We start from the raw sequence: 12,064 nt of genomic DNA on the forward strand, positions 1-12,064 counted from the left end.
TGGGGGGAAGTACCGCACTTCTGGCAGTCCCAGAACTGCCCCAGGAAAGAATTCAAGATGCGAGAAAGTGACTAGTCTGTTTTCCTTTTATTACACACACACACCCCCCAACAGGCTTTTAAAAATTTATTCGGGGGAGGAAAAAAAAAAAGAAGAGTCAGGCGCTGGCAATTCTCTTAAAGGCCTTCAAAAATCACATGCAACTTTCCATATGCAACTAGCACGTCAAGAGGGATTTTGAAATTTAGGCCCTGAAGCTTAGAATATAGAGCAGCGTTGCATTAATAAAAGTCTTTCCCTCCACAAGCTGACTACAGTCACCAGGTCACAACAATTTGAAGCTACCTAACACATCCTTCACATATCCTATTTATAAAGCTATCGGTTTTGTAGTTATAAACATGCTTTTTGATAAACGTAAAATGCAGGAGTCAAAAAAAAAAAATCAGAAAGCAGCACACCACAATATTTAGTTGTGTGACTATCCTTTTAAGAATCATTTTTCTTTTTTCAGGATATAAATATTATATGGAAGCAGTGACTATTCTCACTACTCTTTCATTTCTGAGAAGGGCTAGGAAGCTTTTTCTCCTAGTGGACTTTATGGGAACGGAAAGTGCTCAACAACTTCCAGAATCAAGTATGGAAAATAGCCTTTGACTTAACAAGCAGCCCCACACGAAAGAGCAAAATTGACCTCTTCTGTTCCTAAAGCAGAGTGTGTTTTCAGCTGCACCAGCTGCAGCTCAGGAAGATATGAGCAGAAGTTTGAACTGGGGTTGTAACTGGCATTTGAAGCTGTGCTGCCCTCGCTTCAGTGCTATCAACACTTGACCAAGCAGATTAACATCTCCAATGGCAGACAGGTATCACAACAGGGAGCTGCAATCTACTTATGTTCCCTCTCTGCTACCAAGGAAAAGTGCCAGGGAGGCAAACACTGCATCCAGGGAATAAGCACGTACTCAGTACTAGAGCACTGGGGAGAACAAATGGAAGGAGTTGAGCATTTGTCATCATTTGCCAACTGGCATGAGGTGAAACATGCTGGCTTTAGGTTCGCTATACTATGCGGTGCGAGAAGGGATTGAGAGCAGCCCTGTGGAGAAGGACGTGGGGGTAGTGGTAGATGAAGGCCAACCATGTCCTGGGCTGCATCAAAAGAAGCGTGGCCAGCAGGTCGAGGGAGGTGATTCTGCCCCTCTACTCCACTCTGGCGAGACCCCACCTGAAGTACTGCGTCCAGCTCTGGAGCCCTCAGCACAGGAAAGACATGGACCTGTTGGAGCAGGTCCAGAGGAAGGCCACAAAAATGATCAGGGGGATGGAACACCTCTCCTCTGAGGACAGACTGGTGAAGAAATATGGTGAATCCAGAGTCTGACCAGAATTAGAAAATGCTGCAAAATCTTCCTCTCAATAAAACCTTTTCAACAACCAGCAACCTCCCAGGAGGTTGAAATGCTGAAATGCTCCACCGAAATGCTTCTCTTTCTCCTGAACTCTTTCTAATATTCACATCTACTCACTTAAAAAGCAACAAAAATCCCTACAATGGGCAAAAAAGTGTATTCTAAGAGGATGAGGATGTAGAAGGGAAACAAATATGCCATGATGATAGGTGTATTAAAAAACTCTAAAACAGACAGATATATATTATTTTAAGGTCATGCTGGATGGGCCTTTGAGCAACATGATCTAGGGAGAGATGTCCCTGCCCATGGCAGAGGGTTGGACTAGATGACCTTTAAAGGTCCTTTCCAACCCAAACCATCCTATGATCCTATGACTGAGAGAGTTGGGGTTGTTCAGCCTGGAGAAGAGAAGGCTCCGGGAAGACCTTATTGCGGTCTTAAAGGGGGCTTATAAGAAAGATGGGGACAGACTTTTAGCAGGGCCTGTTGCAACAGGACAAGGGGGAATGGCTTTAAACTAAAAGAGCATAGATTTAGACTAGATAGAAGGAAGACGTTTTTTACGCTGAGGGTGGTGAAACACTGGAAGAGGTTGCCCAGAGAGGTGGTGGATGCCCCATCCCTGGAAACATTCAAGGTCAGGTTGGACCGGGCTCTGAGCAACCTGATCTAGTTGAAGATGTCCCTGCACACGGCAGGGGGGTTGGACTAGGTGACCTTTAGAGGTCCCTTCCAACACAAACTATTCTATGAAAGAAATTGAGGAACCTTACTTTGAAGATTCACCCACACGTTTCATATTTCCAAACAGGAATATTTTTAAAGGTTGTACTTCAAAGGTAGGATTGCTGCTTCTTAATCATGCATAAAAAGAAATTTGTGAGAGAATGTTAGAAGCCAGAAGCATTCTAGGTCTTCCCACAAAGTGAACTGAGACTTTAGATTACTTTTAGCAGTGCAGAATGATTTTTCTGCAAAGATCCCTTTAGAAGAACATAGCTACAGTCCGAAGATATTGCAACGAGTTAGTTGAATTAAGTTAACTTAGAGTGAATTTGCATAATTTGATTTCCTGTGGCTTTAGTGAAGCAGCGCAGCATATATGTTGCATTTCTTCTAAAATTCTTGTCTCTCATGGGAGACTGAGGCTTATTCTTTGAACACAGGTTATGCAAGGACACTTCTAGATGACCTATAAATAAAAATCTGTATTTATTGACTCACCAAATCTGGAGACAAGCCTAGACCCCTCAGTGCTCGAACACTGTTCTGTGTTGGTTTTGTCTTCTGTTCACCAGTGGCGTTAGGCTGGAAAGACATATTTTGAAAGCTCAAATAGCAACTAACATCTACTAACAGAGCAGTTACAGGTCAAAAGAGAAAAGTCATTGCAAGTAATAATACTTGCAGGAAGTAACCATATCCAAGCAGAGCCACAATATGCCAGAAACAGAAATGGCACCACTGTTATTACTTATATAAGAAATGCTGTGAAGAAACCACATGGCCCTAATTCAGGTCAGGTTTATTTTGTTTTTTTCTTTCAGAGAAAAAGTTTCAGTATAACTGACTCAGGTAGAAGAATATTCCAAAAGTTGGATTTTGCTAATAAACGGAGAACGTCCAACATAGCACAAAGCCTTCAGTGACTGTCCTTGGAAATAATCAGATGTAGTAAAAATTCTGTTCTCAAATACAGGGAATCAATCCTACCAATTGCTGATCAATCCTCTAATCCATAGCTGCAGTGGTTAATAATTCTCTCTTTATCTGTACAAGGTGCAGTCATATCATCATTACCAACCTCTGCTTACCAAAATCTCCCCAGTGAATACTTACCTCTTAAAATACTAAGAACGCCTATTTGTGAAGTAAAATTTAGAGTTCGAATGGAAAAATACTTTTAGCCCCGCACAAAAAGCTGTAGTGGTCTTGACCGGAAGACCACTGTACATGGAGGAGCTAGCGCTCCACGTCAGGGTCCCCCTGAGGAAGCCCAGGCCTGTGCTGTGCCGCACAAATCCCGTGGCCGCAGGACAAATGCAGGCAGCTCCCGTGCAGCACCCACGCCCGCATCGCCTGCATGGCCTGGCCTTTATCTAGGGATGCGGCACGAAGTTCTCCCGAGAACATCCTTTCTGTTTGACAGTTTTAGTGCTACCGTTGTTTCCTTGTGAGAAAATGATCTATCAGCTCAAATGACCGAAAGGGGAGAATCTCTTTCCCCGGGCGCAGTCTGCCCGGCACATCTGGGCCGTTCCATGCTGCTCCACCCGGGGCTGCCACCACCCGGAGGGACGTAAGGTCGTTTACACCGCCTCTCCTTGCAGTTTAGCTCTAACAAATAGAATTTTCAGCCATACCTTAGAGAATCCGAGTGCCTTTCTTACTGGGTTCGTTATGTACCAGCATCTTCCCGCGCTAAGTAAACTATATTTACCTCCCTAGATAAATTAGTGTTGATAAGGGGTTTTTTTGGTAACTTAGAACATTAAAACAGATTCTCACATCAATAAAGTAATTACCAAGACCTTTATTTACCCCAGTGTGGCTGGGTTTCATATCTCTGTCTCTAAAACCCTCAAGCTTGAAAGGATTAATGGGAGAAGTAAACAAATATAAAGCCCAATACAGAGTAAAATCTATTTTATTAATTTTAGTAACTTACCTGTGGCACTAGACTAACATGGATATTACAGAAGTTGTCTCTTTTTGCTTTGAACTGAAACTGTCTAAACGCTTCAACAAATGGCATTCCTTCAATATCTCCAATGGTTCCACCCAGCTGAAAAAGAAAGCTTGGATATGTCGAAGTGGCCAAAAGCAAAAACAAAAGAAAAAAAAAGCCTACCTCTTACATACTCAACAAGTTTTCTGAAATTTTTATCTTAAAAAAAACACTGACAACTGAAATTTGCAGGCATACTCTGCAAAGAACCCTCATCTATTCTGCGCATTTTGTTTCCTGTGGAAACCATAAAACAATTTTCCAGTTTTGTTGTATTCACTTTACACCAAACATAAGCTTCCCATGGGAAGATGTGTGGTGCTACTGAATAATACATGCTTTCACACTGCCTTCAAAGTGGTGAAAAAGTAATCAATAGTTAAGCTGATATGAAGGCTTTTGTACAGAAAAACTTTCTTTTCCTGTCTGTCAGATTAATGAACAGTTGTGAACAACAAGATACAGACATTTAGCAATATTATCATAGCTTTCCAACATCAATAAATGCCATATGGACAACATGAAATAATATTTCACATTATAAAAGACTTTAAATATTTATTACCAAACCAAAACCCAAGACTAAGTCCATGATAAAACTTATTTATAGACAGATGTCTTTCAAAGACACAAAGAGCTGCAGTAGACTAAGCACTGAATAAAGCAGTGTTCAGCACGTAAGTCTTATGAAGTAGTTGTATTTCAGAATGATCTTTCTGTGCCACCAAGTGGCTTTTGACAGAATTGCATATTTGTGTTCACCCAGTACCAGAAAAACTTCTGACAACTACATTTGTATGTGACACACATATTCAGTCTAACTCCTTCAGGAATTTGCCATGGAAAAACATTACAATTATCCTTAAAGTCCTGAAGAAAAATATTTTTATCAGGCTGGAGCTATAACAGGAAAAAAAACAACCCACCACACATGGAGGAAACAGAAAATTAAGTTTGAAGTTAAAGAACTGACAAGCCCATCACTTATTAATGTTCTTCCGCAACTTCTGTATTTACTGTTTGTACGTTTGTTTTCAATGAAATGTTTGACTCTCACTGTGCACATCATAAAAAAGATCTATAGCTATACCAATAAGCATATTTTAAATCAAGGCAGATTCTTCTGCGTAAGAAATACTGAGCAATTCTGTGACCTGGGTCACAAAGTTTATCACACTATTGATTACGGTGGTCACTTCTGGCATTAAATCTATGACATATTCTTCTGTCAAATTCTCAGGTATAATCTTTTTCCGCTGTAATAGTAATACCAGCAATTACTGACTGCCTTTCCTCCAGCTGTCTCAATGCCCTACTAAGGATGGGTAAAACTCGTTATTTCCATTGTGCAGAACATCAGTAGGTTAAGCGATTAACAAAGTTGCCTCCAAAAATCTTAAAAATAACACCAGAAAGTGGGAAACTAACTTACACTGTGTTTAAATATATTCCTTTAAACATGACCACGAGCAACAAGATGGACATTTGAAGCCATATGGAAAGCTAGAATGTTAGGCTCTCCTACTGACCACAGGAGATTTCAGGTATTACACACATTTTCTCTATACTATTAACAGTATAAAGCTTCAGTCAAATGTCCCTATCTCAGAATAGATACTTCACATTACAGTAACTGGCTGCTTTAATTTTATAAATCCATAAACTCTTAAGCAGCTCAGTTTCAGCAATATTCTAGAAGGGATTTAGTCAAGTAAACAGAAGCTGTAGGGATAAGACCATGCCTATCATTCTCAGAACAAATCAAAGAATATAAAACGTGTCTTTGCATTGCTGCTCTCCATAAAACTTCAGTCTGACCTTTTTACAGTAAGTAGCAAAGAGAAAGTTCTTTGTGTTCGCTGCGGATATATATCCTAAAAGGTTCCATACTTGCCTCAATCACACAAATTTGTGGCTCTTTTCTGTCATCATCCACCGCAACTTTTGCCTGATTCATTACCCATTCCTGAACTGCATCAGTGATGTGCGGAACAACTACAAGACAAAGCCAAAGAAGGCAAGCATATCTTACTTTAGGCCCATGTAACAGTTTTTGCATGCAAAAGGGGGAAAATGAGCAGAAAGTCAAAAGGAAACTGCTAGCTCCTTTTTCTATTCCTCCTTTTCTTGAACCCAGAGGCCCAACATTACAGGAATATGCCCATATCTCTTGGGAAAGAGAAAGGAATAAGATGATGCTGCAAGGAGCAGCTTGTTCTAGCTGATCACATTTTTGTGAAGACTGAATCGACTAGTATCCCACAGAATTAAAAATATCACCTTGAACGGTTTTTCCCAGGTAATCACCATGTCTTTCTTTATTAATGACATGCTGATATATCTTTCCAGTGGTGATGTTGTTATCTTTATAGAGATTGATGTCCAAAAATCTCTCATAATTTCCCAAATCTAAGTCAACTTCTCCACCATCATTCAATACAAAAACTTCACCTGAAAAAAGAAAGTGAAAGCAGACAGAAAAGCAATAAAATAATGATAAATTATTAAACAAACAGCAGGAATACCACAAACATCTTAAAATTGAAGAAACGTTTTTTGAAATGACATGTCACATATCAACAACATATCAATAAAGCACATGCTGCAACTCAATCTGTGTTGCCATTCTGTGTGACTTAATATCTGAGTCATTACTTTTACATCGAATGCCTATCCCTCAGTCACATACAGTTTTGCAAATAAATTTAAGTTACATTGCCAAAATATTTAAGTGACTTAAAAATATTTAACCAGCATTTCAACAGCATGCTACAATCCTCAACTGGAAGAAAACAATCTCCAGGAATCATAAATCAGCAACAAATAAAACATTAATTTACACGTGGCAGCCAAAAACTGTGCTTTTATAAGCATGAATTATTACACACGTTCAAAGTGTTTCACTATAAATTCACGTTGTTTGGATCTTAATGATTAAGGCTTGGATCAGGAGTAAAGTTATGATGAATCTAAATGCTTCTTCAAACATGATCACTGTTTCTTATTCAGTTGTTTCATCTTGTATATTTGGTTCACTATGTCCGCAGCAAGGGTTAATTCTGACCCTGAAAAATCTAATGAAAATATCCTTCAGGTTCAGACTTTTCTTAGACCTCTAAAGAGTCTCTAAACTCTGAATTTAGTCAACTTCAGAAGGAACTAAAGTTGCTAGATCTTGAGGTAAGGCTGGAAAGCTCTTCAGAAAAAACATAAAATATTTTGCCATGACCCAATGAATCAATGGCTAAACAAGTTACGGGACTAACGCACAAGGAAAAAAACAGAAGCAATCCCCCTGAAGGTACAGTATAGACTACGGAAATAGATATCCCACCAAGATACAACACTCCACCTCAATGAACAGTTTAACAAAAACACCACAATGTGTACAACAGAGTGGAAAATGTATGCCTGATCCTGTAAGGCACCGAGTACCTCCTCTGTACTAAGTTATCATTTAAGCCAACAGACACGAGTGGAACCAACGTTACTCATAAGCAGGCCTTGGAAGAATAAAAAAATACATTATTAAAAAACCTCTTTAGTTAACTGGAAATCATCAAATCAAAATCCTTTGACTCAATCATATTTCTGCCAAAATGTTAACAAAAGAGGCTTGCCATTCTGGCTTGTGTGAATTTCTACTTACTACCCAGCAAGCCAGTGTTTCTTCACAAGCAGTAAGAAACTCTTAAGTGAACAGAGGGGAGAAAAAAAAAATTGTGTGGGAATAACATGCCATAGTATCCCCTCTCCCCTGTACCTGATCCAGGGGAGGAATACATCCCCACAATCTCAATTCATTGCAGGAGTCTTACCACCAAAGGTAAAGGCATAACTATCCCGGTCAACTGCCTAAGTAGCACCAGATGCACTTCTGAATGTGCAGGACTAATGGATTAGTTAAATTTGGCTTTTTGAGAGCGGTCTGATGTGCTGTGCTCTTCCTCCACTTAAAAACCAAAGTGGTCTTTTTTCAGTTCAGGAGAAAAACACGTTTATCTCCAGTTCCAAAAATTTTGGTCTAGACTAAAAGTAAGCAGACAAAATCCAACCAATAAAAAGAATTAGAAATGTCTATTGGCTGAAGGTACTTTGGAACTTTGAAAAACATTGTTTTCAATAAATGGACAAGTAACAAGACAGACAGCTGAAGAACATTCAAAATTATAAATGCATGTCAGACTGCCTTGTACCTCATCAGCTGTGTAGTCAATACAACCAACATAGCTTAGAGAACTAACCAACCAAACTAAGCATCTACTTTAAAACGGTATCACTAGTTGGCTCTCTAAGCTTCACTGATGATTTTGACTAGATCCTCATTGTCTAAAATGGGAGCTTAAACTAACTCTTATGAAGACACACTAGAGGCACCGACAACTGACATCTAGGTAACAGCATTCACAAGTAACTGTCAAGGAGTTAAGTTTCAAAAAAGTTTTATAGTACTATTCCTTTTTTTTTTGTAATCAAGTTGAACTGAAGATAGCATTGACTGAGCAAGGCCTAGAGCTAGGATTTTCCCAACAAAGTGGTACTTTATAGGAAGGAAGCATCTACTCATAAAAGTATCTTCACCAAACAGGCTTCTCCTCTCTTTACTTAGAGCAGACAATGCCCTTGAGAACACATAGTAAGGAACAAACTTGCGTTGCCAAATAGATTATAAAATTACTAATCACTACCATACTATCGTTTCTCAAAAAATTAAAAAAAAAAAACCAAAAAACCCACCACGTAACTGTGAATACAAATCTTTATGCAAAAGGGAACAGCACTGCCCTTCATACCATGTTCATATGGTGAAAAGGTTCCAGCATCTATGTTTATGTAAGGATCAATTTTGATTGCAGTGACACGTAGACCACATGATTTCAGTATGGTGCCAATGCTGCTTGCAATGATCCCTTTGCCAATGCCTGAGATGACACCACCCGTTACCAGGATGTACTTCATCGGAAAATCAGCACAAGCACGCTGATCTCAAGCTGGAAATCTAAAATGACAAAGATGTACATCTGATGAATGCGTATTCATGGCAGGGAAGAACATAGCCTCAGTATGCAAGAAATCTAAGCTGAAAAGACCTTCAGAAACAGAAAACAAAATCACCATTTTGGAATCTGGGATTAGGATTCATCTCTCCCAGCTTATACACCAATACGTAAGCTGAGCACCTAAGTCCACTCCGCAGTCAGTGGAAAAACAGATACCATTTTGATACGCTGCCCTGTGGAGATGCCGAAGAGAGGCACAGTTCACCCGGCCCATTCCTCTCCTGTGACAGGAAAAGCCAGCTAACTTTTAGAACCACAAGCTAGGCAAGATGAATCTCACCCCGGATTCCTTCTAAATTGAAGTTAATAATTTCACATGTGTTTTGAGAAATTAGCTCAAAGATTGTTCATTGCTACATTAGCCAGAACACTCACATTCTCCACCCAGTAGCTTTACCATCAGAAATAGCAACTTGTAGCTTCAAATATCTCCTAAAATCAGAATGTTATACCATCCACTCCATTTTTCAGCAGCTTTCGCTTCTCCAATTTCTAAATTGAAGTTAATCATTTCACATGTGTTTTGAGAAATTAGCTCAAAGATTGTTCATTGCTACATTAGCCAGAACACTCACATTCTCCACCCAGTAGCTTTACCATCAGAAATAGCAACTTGTAGCTTCAAATATCTCCTAAAATCAGAATGTTATACCATCCACTCCATTTTTCAGCAGCTTTCGCTTCTCCAACTCACAGTGTATCAAGTATTTCACCAGAAGTCTTAAAATATCCTACAGATCAATAGAACATGAGACCAGAACAGAAAAACTGAACCAAAATGTCTGTATTTATACTACGGTACATTACTGCTCAAGAGCCTAGAGTCCTTTCTTCACATGCCTACCTATTCTCCTTCTCCAGGTAACTACTGTGAGAGAAAAAAAACAAGAGAAAAAGAATCACCTAGCATCTCTGGACTATGATGCAGAGTAAAAGTTGATGCTGTTCTAGAAAACAACATTGTATCTGTTTAAAGTTTCAGATTTAGAGAAACGTCTGATGTTACGACACACATTAGCATCATGAGTTCAGAAGGGCAACCCTGGACAGAGTAGCTCTGAGAGCTGTGGCATGTGGCCTTCAACGTGGCCAACTTGTCAGAGTCTCTGCTTCCCTGTCTAGACCATGAAATAAATGATTCTTCACAAGAAGGAACTGCAACTATGAGTACTCACAAACACTACATCCTGAAGACATAAACATGATAGTTAATGCATATCATGGTGCTGAAGCCTTGATCAGACACAACATCATGTTTCACAGTGCTCTACAATACTACTAGCGTAAGCAACAATGGCTATTCAGATACAGAAACCTCCTCTCTTGAAAATGTTGTTGTTTATAAGAAGCCCGGATAATTCAAACTTTTCCGTTTTTTCAAAAGGACCTGCTGTGAACTAAGAGATTCAAATATCATACTAGGCAAATCACATGATTGGGGGGGGGGGAATAATCTCATAGATGCTAATATATCTATGCCACCTTGCACTGTGTATGAGTATGAATGGTAAGGGATCCGGAACTATTCAAACAGTTGAGGAGACACACCCACTCCCTAAAAATTCTGCTAATTACTATCCTAATTAAAATTCTTCATCACCCTTCTTGTTGCTATAATCTGCTGTTCTCGCTGACGGCTGTTGATGTTGTCCCTGCAATTCTCCCACTTCACCTGGCTTTCACACAAGCATAGATTTTGCCACCATTTCTCCCCCCTGTCTGAAACAGGATGCTGTTGTGCGTACCGCATCCATAACTGCATCCACATTACATTCAGGCAGCTGTGGAGGCTAATCACTGGAATAATTTTTGAATAATGACAGCGTGGCTCACCACAGAGCAAAAATTCTAGGGTCAAGCAAATCTTTCCTTACTTAAGTACCTAATTAATTCAAAACAACATGCAACAGCACGTGATCTAACGGCGCTCAGGATAAATCAAAGCAGTATGGTTCTTCAAACGCTGGCAGTAAGCAGTAGCTAGTGGACGAACATTGTAGCTCTTCCTCTTACTATACTGAAGTAACGTAAATAAGGCCTGGATCTTCAGGAGGCAGAGTTCAGGAACGTAACAATGCTTGTTATCAATGCTCTTACGACTGATAATAGGAATTAATAGCCTATTATTTCCTTGTCAATATGGACAAAAGGAAGACCACAACCATCAAAAGTATTTAAATCGGGAGAAAAGGATCATCGGGAATTAACTTTTCCCTGCTATTTAATTTTAACATGCAACTTTTTTTTAATAGGATAGATTTTAAGATTTGGAGCCTACCTCCTCTGTTTCAGAGCCTTCCTTCATAAATCAGCTAATGTAGTTGTCAGCGTTAACATTTCATAATCGTCTAAGCCATTTTCAAAGCTACTTCCAGAAAAAGAACGGGGGGAGGGAGAAATGAACTCAACAGGTATAAATCTTGAACACGCGCCACTTCAAAACCGTTAAACCCTAACACCTTGCTTACAGGAGCCAAAATGAAAAGCTCGCTGTGATTGTAGCGAGAACACCGATTTCCCAGCAGCTTAAGCAAACACAATCATGTTTACCCGCAATAGAAACAAAGAACTCCGGGTGGTTTGGGAAGTCACTTTTAAAAGGAGAAGTCGACAGTTAGAGGGAGGGAAAGCGAAGAGAATACCGGAGGCAAACGTTCTGCCGGGAACTGGAAGTCAGCACAGAGAGGAACGCGAATTTCTCCGTTTAGCCTTACCAACGGGAGCTTGCTGTCTTCAGGGGGGATTTGGGAGCGCTCCGCCCCAAACGGGCTGCACTACAGTGAGAAGTAAGTTGCAGCCGAGCCCAGGAGAGGGGCTCCCCCTGCCCTGCCCTGCCCTGCCCCAGCAGCCGGGCGGCCGTC

At 40.1% G+C, this 12,064-nt stretch overlaps 1 protein-coding gene across 5 annotated transcripts in view; it reads right to left on the reverse strand.

Annotated features, from left to right (window-relative positions):
• Nucleotides 1-12,064, reverse strand: part of CTPS2 (CTP synthase 2) — an 81,607-nt gene extending 69,543 nt beyond the window's left edge. For 4 of the 5 annotated variants that reach the window (XM_019471435.1, XM_009276876.2, XM_019471434.1 and 1 more), the window contains exons 1-6: nucleotides 11,918-12,064; nucleotides 8,937-9,142; nucleotides 6,424-6,594; nucleotides 6,038-6,138; nucleotides 4,084-4,200; nucleotides 2,640-2,723 (exon numbers count right to left, since the gene is read on the reverse strand). In XM_019471435.1, the coding sequence (XP_019326980.1) occupies nucleotides 2,640-2,723; nucleotides 4,084-4,200; nucleotides 6,038-6,138; nucleotides 6,424-6,594; nucleotides 8,937-9,102 (639 nt within the window). In that variant the 5' untranslated portion in view covers nucleotides 9,103-9,142; nucleotides 11,918-12,064. Of the gene's footprint in view, nucleotides 1-2,639; nucleotides 2,724-4,083; nucleotides 4,201-6,037; nucleotides 6,139-6,423; nucleotides 6,595-8,936; nucleotides 9,143-9,578; nucleotides 9,652-11,917 lie in introns of those variants that run through there. The other variant, XM_009276875.1, reaches the window with a different exon arrangement.

The sequence above is a fragment of the Aptenodytes forsteri genome, unplaced genomic scaffold, assembly GCF_000699145.1.
Source record: "Aptenodytes forsteri isolate BGI_AS27 unplaced genomic scaffold, ASM69914v1 Scaffold273, whole genome shotgun sequence".
Lineage (NCBI taxonomy): Eukaryota > Metazoa > Chordata > Aves > Sphenisciformes > Spheniscidae > Aptenodytes > Aptenodytes forsteri.